Here is a 15,896-nt window from a genome sequence, read left to right on the forward strand (position 1 = left end):
TCCAATTGACTCGAACAGACTTCTTCGATCTTTTTGGCAAACATGAAATTAAATAATTTCGTGATTTTGAAAGTCTTGAAATTCATAACAATGAAGGTAAAATTACAAACAATTAGATGCCCTTTTTGAAATGGACAACACCCAAAATAAAAAAAAAATGCAATTTAAAATTCAGTGGGAGTGGGTCAAGGCCTTCTCTGCAATCAAGAAAATTTGGACAAAATTCAAAAGATGATCAGTACTTTAGTAAAAGGGAACATTGAGAATGTTTGTTTCAGCGTGGGAGACAGTTATCCATAGAAAAACAACGCAACTTTACTTTGATTGAATTATATGAGAAAGCTTTGCTGGACCTCAACAGTTCAAACGAGTTCAGACTGAAAAATATATTTTTTTATTCACTTAAAATAGAAACATAAAACAAACATCGGCTTTTGGTATATTGAATTGGAATATTTGCCCAAGTGTGACTTCTCGTACTGATGAGCACTTTGTGCTAGTGCCGAGTTCGAGGCTGCTCCGACATCCGAAGCTTCTGCCGAAAGGCTCGGAAACCTTCTTCCATCGCGTTAAAACATTCCAGGATTCCATATCCAAACGTGCATAGGGGGAGCGCCGACCTTTGAACACTCAACATGATCAACAAAGTCGACCGGGCGCCGCCTTGACTTTTGATTGGAGCGTCACTTTTCATTTCCACTTGTAGAGCTTAAGCATTTTCTCCGTCAGCGTGGCCAGGAAGTGCTCACCGTTGACGGCGAACGGTGAGATGTCCAGCACGGGGAGGTCGGCCGGAAGCCTCTGGAGGAGTGCGCCGCTAGACGCCTCCCACACCTCAACAACAGCATGAAAAGAATGCCATCAGATCAAGCCGCAGCAACATTTTACAAGATGATGGATGCTACTTCGGTTTATTTATAAAAAAAAGCCACAAATGTGTGGCAAAAAATAAAACAAAACATTATTCATCAATTAATCTAATAAAAAAGTATAATACATTAATTGTTCATTTTGGCACAAAAGGAGAATTTGTGAATAATGAAGCTTAAATACGCGAGGGATGACTGCACAGATGATTAACGGGTTCCGAAATCTTGTAGCAAGTCCAATTCTGGACTTTAAAGGTTTTTCATTCAATTTGAAATGGCATTTAAGGCCAAAGTGTCATGATGTCCAAGTTGCCCGCGCCTCCAAAAAGCACGTCACTTATTTGTTGGTTCAGCTAACGTGATTGTGTGACGTTACCACGAGTAGATTCGGGAAATTCTTTTTTAGAGAATACACATTTCTTTTCAAATTTGAGATTCTAATCCTTATCATGTGTCATCTTTGAAAGATTGATTTGAGACATTCTGCTGGCAATTTAGGCTTTTTCCATTCATCCCTCTGAATACTTTTGAAGGCCAAATAAGCAGAATCAATCTGCGTTTGCAGGACGAACCATGGTGGACTGCGTGGCCTCGTCGCCGGCGCACACCAGAGCTCCGCCTCCGTGCGGGCTGGCAAAGACGGCATTCTTGTTGAGGAGTTTGCAGGACGAGCCGGCGTTGAAGGTCTGCACGGGCGAGCAGGAGCAGCCGGGCGGCTCGCCGGCATCGCGCTGCGGCGTTTGGGTCAGTGCCATCAAGACGCAGCGCACCGTCGGGTGGAGGCGGCCTGCGTGCGGGAAAACAAGTGCCGTTGACTTTGCGCTGACATGTTGTCATTGACGGGGCAGCCCGTTCGGGAAAATTCGCATATGTTGCAGAAATTCTCGAGGTCCACCCCTGCCTCCCAAGCGGGCAACAGCGTCGGCGTCTCACCGGCTCGGTACGTGACCAGGCAATGTCGGCTCTCCGTCTCCACCTGGATGTCGGTGCAGCTTCCGGCCTCAAGCGGCAGGATGTGCGGCTTGTACGAGATCTCGTCCAGCTGCTCCCAGAAGTAGCCGCCCTCCAGCGTGCCGGCGATCAGCCCGCCGCACGGGAACGAGCTGGATGCCGCGCGAGGGACGTAGCACAGCGACGCCACCGGAGCCCTAAAACAACAAGTTCGCGTCTTGGGTTGATTTTTACAAAAGACTGCTACGAAATGATCATGACAACAAAACTCGATTTCGTCCTTACACGACACTGCGGTCTGACTGCCTACCGAGCCACTCGCAAGTCTCCAGGTACGCATTTACAAATCGCCACACGCCTTTGTGACTCGTCCAAGGCACGACTGTAGCAAAAGTCACATGTAAGGCCAGCGTGTACAGATCACACGCTTACGAATTTCTGTACGCATTTAACCATGAGGTTGCGCATCCAAATCAATGTGCACATTTTTGTCACACATTTGTGACTTCAATCATGCATTTCTAAATGGTTTTGCTACACAAATGGCCCCATAGCAGCCCAACGATATTTATGCGCCTGAGCGGCACATGCGGAGAGTCGTTGGACACGGTCCGGAGAAGCAGCGGCGGTCACCTGGAGCGCAGCGGCTGCAGCTCCTGCACGTGGGTGCTGGTGTCTCTGATGTCGTAGAGCAGAATGGAGCCGTTGTTGAGACCCGCGTAAACGTAGTTGGGCTTGTCCACGCACCAGCAGCAGCTCCACACCGGCTTGCCCGCGTTGTACGTCTGCACCACCGCGTTGCCCGGCAGGCTGCAAGTGACGCAGGCAATTAGATGCAGAAAGTTGCACGCAGGATGTAACAGACAGGAAGTGACTAGCAGAAAAGTAAACAGGGAGCAAGCGACACGCAGGAAGTTACAAGCAAGAAGGCAAAGGCTGAAAGTCGTAAACTGAACGTTGCTTTCTGGAAGTTCCACGCAGGAAGTTTGCACGTGCGCCGCAAGAGCGAGCCGCCGCGGATCTCACCTGGTGAGCTTGAGGGTGTTGTCCAGAGACGCGGACAACAGCAGTCCGTCGCCCTGCCGGTTGAAGCACAACGCTCGGATCTGAGCGCTGTGGATGGGAATGTACTGGCTGGACCTGATGTGTGCCAGGCTCACCTTCTTCACGCCCCAGCCTGCCTCGCAAACGCACAAAGACTTGAGAAGACAACAAACGCCGCAAGATGCACTGAAAGAGGTGAAGGAGCTGAAGGAGGCCAGCGAGCGGGAGGACGACAAGACGAAGGAGGAGCAACGGGAGGAGGAGAAGCCGCGAGGTAAAAGAGGACGACGACGAGGTGAAGGAGCAGGAGGGCGAGCCCAAATTGATGTGAGCGTAGAAGAGAAGAAAAGGGAGGAGGAAAAGAACGAGGCAGCAGCGAGTCGTGTGTGTGTTCTCAGCAGAAAGATGTTGAGATCAGTGGCGGGCCGTGCATTTCACACGAAGGCCTTCAGTGAAGTGCTACTTAGTCCGACTTGAAAAAAAATCCCCCTCATATTACCATCATTTAGGACACCACGACTGGAGACATAATATCCAGAAAGAAACTTACACATGACTGAGCGAGTGTTGGACGAACTCGCTTCCCTCGAAAGGTCCGTCTTGAAAATGGCCTCGCAAGTGTATCTGCAATGAAATCCTCACTTTTCCCTCCTTTGGCCATTGTGGTTTAAAAAGGCAAGAATAGATTTGAGATTTTCGAACGGTCGCCAGTTACGACTTCCGGGTGTGTTGATTCCGCATTTCGTTGCCCCCTCACGAGTGAGTAGCCAATCACAAGCCACGTTCGTCACCTTCAGCAAAAGGCTCACTGTAACCAACTCGCGATCTAATTGGCTAACGCAATTGTCTATCAATGGGAAAAAAAAAACAGAACAGATGCCTGCACGATTGTGTCTAAAGACCTCGGACGAATAGTGCGTGACACTGGTATTGTGAAACCTGCCGGGCAACACGAGCTAGCTGAATTCTGATTGGATAAAAACTCTCCCCTCAAATTTCAACATTCGGATATGATATGACATCAATGTGAAGAATCTGATCATGATTTCTTCATTATGTCACGCAAACACAGAAGGCTTTGACCGCCCGCCTCTATTTGAAATGCAGACGGAAAACGCCTTTTGTTTAAAACCTCCTTGCGATGCTTTCTCAATGAATCTAAAATTCACCAATACACAAAATCGTCTCTCATTGCCCCACGCAAGCATTTGATGACATTTCCCAACGACAAAAGTGAAAAACTGCAGTTAAAAACTAAACCTCGACCTCCTTGTTGGAAAACGTAACGAGACGGCATGTGCAGAACACTTGCAGGATTACAATTGGAAACATTTTGAATTAGGCAGCTTTGAAGCAGTTTTAATTTTCTTGTGAAGACAAAAAAAAAACGATGTGATTTGCATCTCTCTGCAACAACTGAAAGTTGGAAGAGGAAACAGTCAAAGGAGGAAAAGAGAGGGTGGTCTCCACGAGACAGCAAGAAATGTGCTGGAGGATGAAGTACGATGAGAAGATGTCGAGCGAGGTTTCACCAGAAAGGAGCGTGGTGTGCGGTGAAGAGCAGAAGCGGAAGAGGACAGGCGAGGGAGCGAGCTAGCGTGACCTCAGTCTCACCGGGCAGGAATGCGACGTGCGCCGACGGCTGCGAGGCCAGCAGACAGTTGAGCGATTCGCAGTGGGCCAAAACTCGACAGCCTCCGTTGGTGGACACCAGCACGGCGTCGTAGAAATTGTACGGCGCCACCAGGTGCGAGCTGGGAAAACACCGCCGCTGTGGGGAGGATGGGCATGAAGCGCCGGCGGCTGAGCTGCCACCGGCTTGATCCAGCCAAGCTCTCAGCTCCTGCCGGACCCAATTAAAAAAAAAAAAAGAAAAAAAAAAAAAGAAGAAGCGGCGTCAGGCCAGTGCGCAAGACTCGGTCGACTTTTACTCTGGAAACAGGAAGCCGATACCTGCAGCGCCTGTTGAGCTTGACCATACTTGCTGGTGATGACCTGAAGCTTGAGCTTGCACTCAGCCGATTCCAGCTCGGCCTTCCTCCTCAGAGACTGCTCCTCCTCCAGAGACCTGCGCATGCACAAGCACACGCACACGCACAAGGTGAGCGCGAAGATGCGGGGAGGGAAACGTGCGCTGTCGGGCGTTTCACCTCTTGAGGCGCTCGTGCGCGAGGTTGTCCATGGCCCTCAGCTTGGGGGCGTAGAGCAGCACGATGTCCGAGCGCTTGGCCTTCTTGTTGCACTGCGAGCGAGACGCGAGAGCGAGTGAGGCTGCTGCGCAGACGCTTGGGCACACGCCGGTGACGCCCGCGGACCACTTGAATCACCCCAGCGGCTCTCGGCACTTCCCCGAGAGTTTTCTCAACATTTCTGTTGTTGCTGTTTTTTCTTTTTTTTTTTAAATATTATTTTGAAATTAGGTTAGGTTAAACCACAACAATCAAAGTTATGGAACGGTGATGAGATGATCCAAGCCCAAAAATGTGAGCACCTTTATTTCAGAAGTGCGTGACTTGGCCTCACCTTTGCCAACTCTTTCACCTAATCACATCCAGGCCCCATCATGGCCTCACAAAAGCAGACATCTGGAGCTTGTAAAACTCTTAACACCATTTCAAAGAACACAAGTGCACGATTGAGACTTGCTCCAGGAAATAAATGGAGCTGGGCTGCCCAAGATCAACTTTTTCAACCAGCGCTCAGTGTCAACATCACAAACGTGCACAATTTCAATTTTTTTTCCGTTAGCCACTTCAACGGCTCATTTTCACCCTCCCCAATTTTTTTTTTTAGAAAAGAGATTATTGCTCAACCATCAAAACAACAACAAAAAACACACAAAAAAAATAAATAAAATATATAAAATAAAATAAAACTATGGCTCGCATTTTGAGAAACTCTTAAGTGGGGCTCAGCCGTATCTCAGGGCACCACTGAACTGGGCCAACGAAAATGAGCGTGCCACTCAGCCGGCAGGCAGATGGCATAAAACGCAGACGTCACCGACCTGCGGGCATTTGGCAGCCGAGCGCTGAGAGGCCAACCATCTCTGGATGCAGGTGAAGCCAAAAAGATGTCCGCAGCGCAGGGCGGCCACGCGATGGTCGCCCGCCGCCGTCCACGCCTCGAAGCAGATGCTGCATGTGTCGCCCTCGCCATCCTCGCTTTGGGACACCGGCACGGCAGTGGCTGGCTGAAAGAGCAGACGATGACAGTTAACGCTGAAAAAATTGCAAAAATAAATAAAGATGTTGGCTGATTGTTACCTGCACAACTGGAGGTGCATCGTCTCCTCCACCTCCTTCGCTTGGGCCGTCTGCAGCTGACCGCAAAAACAGCCGGACAAGGGCCACGCATTGTCATTATTATTACGAGCGCGAAGGGAAAGCACGTGTGAGACGCCATTCTTCCCCATCAGAAAGCAGCACCCACCAGGGGGCGCAGCGGCAGCTTGCTGCGCTTGTGTGGTCTCGTCAGGGCTGTCATGACCCGGGTGAGTGGGCGGGGCCTGAAGAATTGGGGCTGGTTCGACCTCAGCCTGCTCTTCCTCGTCAGACTCGCTGGCCTCAGTGCTGCTGGACGGCGGCTCGGCCCCGGCGGCAGAGGCGGCGGCGCGCAGCACGAAGTCGTGGACGCTTCTGGAGGGCGCCACCGTCTGGCTGGAGTAGTGCACCCGAAAGCCATGCCTGGGAAAAAATAAAAGGCAGTTAGAACATACATTTGGGCGAAATCTCTGTTTTTTTTTTTTAATTCCTGTTCGTGGAAGACATCATTTGATGGCGACGTCAATTAACGTAAGCCGTTTTCAAAGCCCAGTTGCCAAAATTGATGGCGGACAGTTTACAGCAGTTTGATGGCCCCACAGAAGATCACATGCCAGCGGATGGAGAATCGACTCACCGAACCCGCCTTCGCACGGCCGGCGCCTGTGTAGAAGCGCTGCCTCGGCTCGCCCTCCGCTGACTGAAAGCCCAGGTGGCCGGAAGTATGAGCGGGACCGCCACCCTCGCTCCCCTCTCGCCACCGGTATCGTCATCCTCGTCCACTTCAGTGCTGCTGCCCGAGTCCGAGATGATGAGAGGGGCGGAGGGGACCACGTCGGTGGGGACGGTGGCGCTGTGCTGGAGGGGCTCCACCTCCATGGCTTCCATCTGATGAGCCCATTGATGACGTCAGATACACCACGTTTTGGTCCGATACGTAACTCATACAACTTTATATTTCCTCTGCATGGTTGCACTTTATTTTATCAGCTTTAATCCGTTTATTTTTTTTTTTCATTTTGAGTAGGTTACAGAAAAATAATTACTCGTCAACACCGTCTTATGTAAAATCCATTGTGGGTAATTAGTTCAGCCATTTAGTATCACGCTCAACAGTTAAACGTTGAACCTGTATTACAGTGGAACCTCGGTTCTCGACCATAATCCGTTCCTGAACCCTGTTCGAAAAGCGAATTGTTCGAACACCGAAACCATTCCTTTGCTGCTTGCACTGACTTTCTTTGGAGGCATGATTAGGGGCTAAAACCCTTCGTACACTTATATAAAACGCGAGAGCAAAACGCAGCACGTCCGCACGCGACAACAGTTGGTCATAAAGAGAGAAAGAGAGCGATTTACACCCGTACGCCGCTCAGCCCCCACCCTCGCGTGCGCACTCACGCGTCATACCGGCGTTCGAACTCCGAGGTTTGTTCGAACTGCGAAGCAAGAATGTCTCTATTTTTTTGTTCGAACTCCGATTTGTTCGACCTCAGAGTCGTTCGAGAACCGAGGCTCCACTGTATTTTGTGCGTCATTTTTGAACGAAGAAAAAAAACGTGAAACTTTTGTTAATTTATTACAAATAAATACTATTTTTCCTCCTCCTCCTCCAGTGAGAGTTGAAGATAACAGCGAGTAGAACAACCGTATCGCATCATCTGGAAAAAGCAGAGATGCAATACTGAGACCTACGCCTAGAAGTTCTGCCCAGAGCACTCCGAACAACTTAAATAAATCCTCCAACCTGCAAGCGAAGCCGCTAAACTTAGTCGCTTTGAACTACGCTTCAGAGCTAGCCGCTAGTCGATAAAACGCTTCTTCTACGTCTTCTTACCGGTGCGGAAGTCGACGTTTACCGACGCCGTTTCAGCTCATGGCTCGGCGGGCTTTCGGACGATGGCACGGGGAGGTCGGCGCGAGTCGCTGGTTGCCGGGGTAGACTCTGGAGCTCAGCAGAGCCTAAAGCAAAAGTGCGAAAAAGCGCCGAACTAGCTAGCCAGTCAGTTACAGGAGGACGTGTTTTTTTTTTTTTTTAGTCCAGGAAGGAAGTAGATTCTCCCGGGCTTCGCCACACACTTCCTGTGACGTTGCGCCAAAGATTGCTGGTGGTTGACAAGAGGTCTCACACGTACATGACGTGGACAAAGTTGACGCCACTGAAGTCGAAAATATGTGAAGATTTTTTTCCACGAAGATGGAATATTTCAAGAAATATCTCCCCAAATTATGACAAGCATTAAAAAATAAACATAGAATGAAACATAATTATTACAATAAAGTCAAATGATAAAAAAAGGTCATTTTCGCGTATAAAGTCCAAATATTAAACCGTGAAATTGTAAAGTGATTACAAAAAAAAGACATTTTAGAAAAGGTAAAGCAGGAACTTCAACATTAAAAGTACCAAAGAGGCAAAAATTGTATTCGTAGAAAGTAGTTATGATATTTTAGTCAGCCACTGTAACAATTTAAAAAATGTTAAATAAAATAAATAGGTTAACTTGCATATGATAAATGTTAAAATGATGAGAGGAAACGCTTGACTAAAGTATTGATTCACTTCAAATGTATTGTACATAAGACTTCAATGAAAGACATTTAAAAATAAAAAAAAATAAATAAAAACAAACTATTCTTAAAGATAAAATCCAAAAAGTATTGATCGTGAAAGTTCAACCGTGCTCAACGAGGTGGGTGGCAATTCATTGGCCTACCACGAGAGGGAGCACGAGGAGCACCACGCTGGCGGATCACTGGATTCGCTTACGTGAAAAAGCATTTTATTTCGCTCCTCAGTTCCACAAAAGTGTGTCACTCCCTAGCGTTTATTGCCAAATCCCCCCTCCCCCCCAAAAAGTTAAATGAGACAGCACAAAAACAATAAATGTAAAGTCGTCATATAATTATGGAAGATTACAAACGTTAAACAATTCAGACAGGATGGGAAGGGGGGGGGGATTCCGTCACGAGCCGCCAGAGGGGGCGCGCGTCACACAGCAAATGCACGATCGTCTTCCAAAGCGGAACGGTTTGGAATTTGTAATTTCTTTTCTGTTTTTCTGTCATTGTTAAAAAACAAAGAAAATGCTGACACTGTGATCTTTGATTGAAAAAAAAAAGTCGCAAAAAAGGAATTTTCGTCTTTCTCCGTTTATTTTTGTGATCAAACAGGCATCATAATCACAATACTTTCTAGACGCAACATACACAAACCCTTGTGAATTTTGATACCTTCCACGTACACTTGAACACACAGAATTCAAAGACACCACATAGAAAACACTTTTACGCATCAGTGTTAAAAAACACTGGTGCTTTTAATGTTTTCTTTTTATTACAAATACACACTTTTTGGAGTAGCGCACCTCAAAGACACACAGAGGCACACGTTTCAAATAAAGCACACATCAATGACACATTTACAACTCAGACACAAGGCATACTTTTGAAGTATGACACTGCACAAACACACCTCAAAGACAGAGATTCACGTTACCTCCAAGACACAACAAAGACATAGTTACAGCCCAAAGACACAACGGAGACAGCCACTCACACCTCAAAGACGCACCGAGACACACTTTGAACATCTGCCATTCCCAAGACATTCGCTACTAAAAGATAAAACCCAGGCAGACGTTAACGCCTTAAAGTCACCACATTGACATTTGCACCTCAAAGACACACCGAGACAAACCTGGCTTACTTAACTACTTTTTTCCACCTCAAAGACATATTTCCAGCCCAAAGACGATGTCGATAAAAGCTCTTTATAGCAGCGCTCCATTCTTTTAGCAAATTGTGTCGGGGACGTGTAAAAGAACACGGCCCAAGTTTGCCGGAACAGCGCGGTCTGCCAATTTCCGAAACTGAAAATGAAGATGTGCCAGTTTTGATGCCGAGCGCTCCAGTGCCGTCGACCAAAACCTGGCCCGTAGGCTGGAACTTTTAGACCTCCAAGATAACACAATGATGCACAATGATAAATATTAATAGGTTTTTTTGGGGGGGGGTCAAAGATCGGCCTTGGTACTGGTTGAGCAGGAAGCATTTGCCGGGAAATCACCCACCGTCGACGCCCTTTGTGTCTTAATCACATAACTGCATATTTGGCACGCTAATGACGGCAGCTGCAAGCAAACGAAAGCGTGATGAGATCCCAAAGACATTCCGTTTGGATGACGAGAGAGCGCCTGAACCGGGCGATGGCGGCCGTCACCCTTTGCTGGGGTCTGACCGTCATGTGGGCTCGCCCGGCGGGCCGCCTCCGAACTTGTCCGGATTGTCAGAATCGGGACAGTGAGCCAACAAGTTTCAGTGGAGCCAAAATACGTGTATAAATAATGTTCATTTTTCGCGGATGCAAAGTTATAACCAGTCGAGAACCGTCTGACTCTCACGAGCATGAAGAGCGCTCAAACTCGTCTGTTTACTCTGTTACGACAAATACTTCACAAGAGATGATTTATCTTTGAATGATTTCACATCTAAGGGAGTATGCAATTCTTTAGAATTCCCCGGAAAAAAAAAATCATATTTTTTTTTGTTTTGCTCTTTTAAACGGCGTGGTATCAGTATACCGCACAGTCAGGTGTCGGAACCGGTATCGGGGGCCAAAAAATGGTAGTGAGCAACACTAATTAGATCGGAATGAAAAATTTGCAGATTCCATCTTCGGGAACGTTTGTTTGAATATTATTATGTTTGTCTTTGGTTATCATAAGTTAAAGTGTTTAAAAAAAAAAAAAAAAAAAAACACTCCTCATTTTGGTTTTGGTGGCTTGGATCAAAAGAAGTACCTATTCCTCATCGAGTAACGGCGTGACCAAGTTGACGCGCGAGCCGGCGCCATTGCGGCGTAATATCGGAACAGGTTAATGTCGTCTTGGATCTCGGGGGAAGACAGCAGGTTTGTGGCGGTCTGGAACCCATTCGTGGGGGGCAACGGAGGTGCAAGGGACACGGTGGGGTAGTGGAACATTGGGACGGTGGACGTTGGCAGAGGTGGCAAGGGGGGCGGCGACACAACGATGGGTGCGGTGGGGGCAATTTGCACGGGAGGCACGTAGACAGGCGGCGGCAGGGCAGATGGCGCGTTCGGGGCCGGTGACACAACGATGGGTGCGGTGGGGGCAATTTGCACGGGAGGCACATAGACGGGTGGCGGGAGGGCAGATGGCGCGTTCCCGGGTGCAAATGTAGATGCGGTGGAGGCCAATTGGACGGGAGGCACGTAGACGGGTGGCGGGAGGGCGGATGGCGCGTTCGCGGGTTGCTGCGGCACGGCGGCCGCCCGGCGCTCGGCCGCGATGGTCCTCAGACCCTCCCTGAGAGCGTGGCTCTGGCTGATCTGCAGAGCCACCGACAGCATCTGCACGCCGTCGTTCAGCTTCTGGTTGACCTCCTGGAACTTGGAGTCGATGGAGCCGGACTTGAAGCGGCTCACCACGGCGTTGGCGCTGGAAACTTTGCTCATGAGCTGGGTGATGTCCAGCAGACTCTGGGACAGCTGGACCAGGGCGGACTTGACTGCGGGCGTGGCGGTGTTGGGCTGCTGCTTGATGCTCAGCACCATCCGCTCCAAAGTGCGCACGCGCTCGTGAACCTGCTGGCAGCGAGACTTGTTGGACTTGGCCGAGCCGACCTGGCCCTGCACGACTTGGCAAAGGCCCAGGATCAACTAAAATAAGAAGAAATACATTTTTTTCATGAATACATTTTCACGTGAACAATGTTTGTCCCCTCTTGGCTCTTCAATTGTTTTTTTTGCCACATTCTCCAACTTGAATTTGAAATAAAACTGAATCAACGTATCAGTTTCTAGGTTGAGTAGTAATCGCCGACTAATCGATTAGTAATTTAATCAATAATGATGACCATCGATTAATCGTTAGCGACCGTGCGTAATGCCAAATTCTCGCTACAATTTCAGCCTCTCAACAGTAAATGTTCGATTTCTGTAGTCTGTAAAGATTTTTTTAAGACTTTGTCTTAGTACTAACTTTTTATTTTTTTAAAAAAAATGACAATTCACAAAAAATCATTTTTTATGTTGGAAAGGAAACGGCAGCCGTGATTTTACATATGTGCTCAACTTTTGCGCAGAATGAGAACATTGTTTTGCATTTATTAGTCAATGAGGCCCGATGTATACACGCACACACAAAAATGAAAGTGAAAACTGATATTGTGTACTCACGCCAACTTCTTGGATGCCGTCGCTCATGACGGGAAAACCTAGCCAATCAAACGTCACACATGCGAGACAAAACTTTAGAAGAACACAAATAAATGTGCGAGCGTTGAACAGACTTCACACAATGGATCTCAAAATATTTTTTGGGGGGGACGTATCACGTGACAAAAATTGCCGCCCTTCACCGAATTCTGCATTTTCCATATTGTCGTCGTCTGACAAGGTCGACATTTCTCCGCAAATTCGAAAGCTTTTCGAGTTTGAAAAAGAGCAAATCACAAAAAAGCGTTCGTTCACCTTCAGACGGGGGCTCAACTCGTTGCTTGCGGTGGTGCCCCGAAGTGGAGGAACTCGTCTGATCTCGTTCGGCTTCCCACTCGGCTGATGTGAAACCAAAAGAAAGGCGGCCCTGATATATGACTTCTGTGACTTACGACACAATGAGGGCGTCGCCCTCGAATCTCGGATTCAGGAGGACCAAATTGGTTTTCGTTTTTGTTGCGGAACTGTGGACCACCTCTGCACCTTCCGCAGGCTCTCAGTTGCTGCTTTGCACTTTGCCAATCAGTCGACATGTACCTTGGGGACTTGCTAGAACTTGGACTGTGCGCCTCTGGGAGTTGTAGGGCGTGCACCGAGGAAATGGTGGACGGAAACCCCTAATACAAGCTGACTGGTGTTCGGTTTCTATCGCCAGCAGTAAATTGGATCAGTTTTGAGTCAGGGTTGGACTTTGCCAAGGCTGTCCTTTGTCGCAGAGTCTGCTCCTAACCGGCCGCATTTTTCGGACAATAAGGCGCACCGGGCCATAAGGCGCACCACTGCACCTTAACGGACGCGGACCAGTACAGAAAATAAGTCAAATTTCATTGCACTTCCAATCGGCATTCATGCTTTATATTTTTTATGTCATATGTCGATTTTTGAGCAGATTAAAGGATTTTAAGTGCGCCTTATAGTCTGGAAAATACGGTACAAGAAGAGGATTTGTGGGCATCTGTGCGGGGGTCCGGTCTGGACCACCGGAGCGGTTCGCAGCCAATCGTGAAGCGTTTTGGGATGAGAATCAGGACCTCCAAATGTGAGCCCGGGGTCGTCGTTCAGGAAAGGGGATGACGAGTTCAAGGAGCTCTTGTTGATCAGCGGCCACACAAACGCGGAAGAATTTGGAAAGCTAAGCCATTCAAAATGAGTTCCTGCTTTAGCCACGCCCACACTGAGGTGGGCGTGGCACAGCCTGATCAACTTGTCCGCCCCGCTATTTGAGAAGCACTGGATTATTGAGACCTGTGGCTAATTGACACCACACCGCCCCCAAGTGGTGGGAGGTTGAAACTCAAAACATACATCAACACACAATTGTTTTTGTTATTATTATTAATGCGGTGGGACAAATGAAAGAAGCGCTGGTAACGAGCCACTCATCACATGACGGGGTGCCATGAGCGGTGTTGGCACCGACGCGTATTGCTGCGCCAGGTTCAGGGCGGAGCGAGAGGGGGTGCGGTTGTAGCTGATGACGGTGGAGGTCACCATTTCGGAGGGGGGTTGGTAGAGGACGAGCGGGATCGTTAGAACGGGACGGGTTGCAGTGGCGCTGTAGAACATGGGGGCAGGCCAATGTGACGACATGGGGGGAGTTGGCAAAGGTGACTCGCCCCACCCGGCATCCGCACCCTCGTCGGCGGCCATCCGCATCGGTTTCCAAGCACTGATGGACTTTGGGCCCTCCTGTCGAACGCCGCTGCCGCTGATCTGGAGCGCCTCGCACAGCTGCCGCACATTCTCGCTGAGCTTCCAGCTGACTTCCTGGAACTTGGACTCGGTGGTGGCGGACTTGAGGAAGCTGACCATGGCGCTGGCTCTGGAAACTTTGGCCAGGAAGTCCTTTGCATTTGCCAGACAACGGGCCACGTCGACAAGGGCGATCCTGACGTCAGGCGTGGCGTTCTCAGGCTGCTGCTTGATGCTCAGCACCAAATCCTCCAAAACACGCACGTGCTCGCACACTTCCTGGAAGCGACATCTGTGGGACATGGCCCTCGCCACCAGATTGTACACCTCCTCGCACGTATGCAGGATGAAGTCGATATCTCCCAGCATCACCTCCTGACACACAGGCGCACACAACACCCTTGAACTTTGACACCTCAAAGACACAACACCCGACCGAACTTTTACGCACTCATTTGACACAAGAAACACTTTGACCTCAAAGACATAATATAGAAAACTATTTTGACACCAACACTGAAAGTTTGACACCTTACAAAGAAAAACTGCTTTTGTCACACCAAAAATTCATCAAAGACACGTCATACACACACTCACACACACGCACAAGTCAATGATGTGTACTCACGTTGGCTTCTTCCCATTCTTCGTTATTCCGAGCCATGTCTGAAATGTCAAGCAGATCAAATGCCATGTATGCAAATTGAGACTAACATACTGAAAACCAGTTTCAGAGAGTTCCATGCTGAACTCTCGCACCCAACTACCCTTACCTTTTATTGATTTCATTTGATATTTATTTCCTATATCATCATTTCATCTTGAATGAATTTAATTGATATCTTTAATTCAATTAATTAATTCTTTAATTTGTTGTATTGCACTGGAGAGGGGAGCTCTCCGATCACGTTGCACACTGAGCACAATGACAAAAAAGGGCTTTCGGATTCGGATTCAGATTTTGATATCAAATCCACAAAACAATATTCAAATGCCAGTTCGTAATTTTCAGAATTCCATGAAGCTAACGAATAACATGTTTTTAGGGTGCCAGAGGAACGCGTCACCCAAGCGCAAGAACTGCAAACACTGCAGGTGGACTGGGGCCAAGATTCAAAGACGAAATCTTGGAGCTGTGAGGCAATTGTGCTAACCGGCAACAAGCTTTCAGACAAACGAAAACATCGGGACATACAAAAAAAAAAGAAACAAATTATTATTATTATTATAGCACAATAATAGTTACCTTGTTTCTTGTGTGGCCAACAAATCACAAACCAGCAGTGGCGTCTGCAAGCTGGATGAACCTGTCTGACCAATTCTCAGTTCCTGCTTCACGAGAACAAAAGAAAACAACAAAAGTTACCTGACGAATACGAGCGTGGCAAAGCCGTCGTGAATTGTCCCATGACGGGGGCGGACGACCAGAGTCATCGCTATTGAACCTCAGATTCAGGAGGAGCCAGGAGGTTTTCGTCTTGGCCGTGGACCAGCAGACCACCTGTGCGCACTCAGTCGAGTCCTGCACCAAAGCGCTTTGCCAAGCAGTCGACAAGAAGTTGCACTGTGTGCCTCGGCGAGTCGGAGGGTGGTGCACCGGGGTTCTGGACCCTTAAAATGAGCTGTTTGCCCCCTGTACAAACGGTGTCAGGATTTTGTCTCCATTGTCCGCTTGCAGTTCCAGTCAGGGTTGGACTCTGCCAAGGCGGGCCTGTGTCATCGATTCTGTTCAAAGTTTTTACGGACGTGGTTTCTGGCCATCTGTGTGGGATCCACTTTGCTTTTTGCAGATGATGTGGTTGTGTTTTCTTCTTCAAGTGGAGATCATCAACTTTT

At 48.4% G+C, this 15,896-nt stretch overlaps 2 protein-coding genes across 4 annotated transcripts; both read right to left on the reverse strand.

Annotated features, from left to right (window-relative positions):
* Positions 1 to 611: 611 nt before the first annotated feature.
* On the reverse strand, positions 612 to 8,260 carry rfwd3 (ring finger and WD repeat domain 3). 2 transcript variants are annotated; one of them, XM_088299452.1, is made up of 13 exons: positions 7,965 to 8,260; positions 6,765 to 7,015; positions 6,297 to 6,550; positions 6,131 to 6,180; positions 5,872 to 6,057; positions 5,015 to 5,106; positions 4,818 to 4,932; positions 4,479 to 4,707; positions 2,847 to 2,997; positions 2,454 to 2,630; positions 1,803 to 2,017; positions 1,442 to 1,656; positions 612 to 834 (listed from the first exon to the last, which is right to left on the reverse strand). In XM_088299452.1, exons 2-13 carry the CDS (start codon positions 7,013 to 7,015, stop codon positions 691 to 693), a joined length of 2,079 nt encoding a protein of 692 aa, XP_088155578.1. In that variant the 5' UTR covers positions 7,965 to 8,260; the 3' UTR covers positions 612 to 690. The 2 variants fall into 2 exon arrangements, with proteins under 2 accessions (XP_088155578.1, XP_088155577.1); XM_088299451.1 differs by having other exon boundaries at positions 6,131 to 6,186; positions 7,965 to 8,259.
* Positions 8,261 to 9,264: 1,004 nt separating this feature from the next.
* Positions 9,265 to 15,892, reverse strand: LOC148334529 (uncharacterized). 2 transcript variants are annotated; one of them, XM_088299442.1, is made up of 5 exons: positions 15,506 to 15,892; positions 15,307 to 15,389; positions 14,689 to 14,726; positions 14,376 to 14,435; positions 9,265 to 11,774 (listed from the first exon to the last, which is right to left on the reverse strand). In XM_088299442.1, exons 3-5 carry the CDS (start codon positions 14,722 to 14,724, stop codon positions 10,917 to 10,919), a joined length of 954 nt encoding a protein of 317 aa, XP_088155568.1. In that variant the 5' UTR covers positions 14,725 to 14,726; positions 15,307 to 15,389; positions 15,506 to 15,892; the 3' UTR covers positions 9,265 to 10,916. The 2 variants fall into 2 exon arrangements, with proteins under 2 accessions (XP_088155568.1, XP_088155567.1); XM_088299441.1 differs by lacking the exons at positions 14,376 to 14,435; positions 14,689 to 14,726; positions 15,307 to 15,389; positions 15,506 to 15,892 and adding exons at positions 12,330 to 12,367; positions 12,624 to 13,698 and having other exon boundaries at positions 9,265 to 11,810.
* Positions 15,893 to 15,896: the final 4 nt, after the last annotated feature.

The sequence above is a fragment of the Idiotropiscis lumnitzeri genome, chromosome 6 (genome assembly GCF_059441095.1).
Source record: "Idiotropiscis lumnitzeri isolate Australia: NSW breed Sydney's pygmy pipehorse chromosome 6, RoL_Ilum_1.0, whole genome shotgun sequence".
NCBI classification, from domain to species: Eukaryota; Metazoa; Chordata; class Actinopteri; order Syngnathiformes; family Syngnathidae; genus Idiotropiscis; species Idiotropiscis lumnitzeri.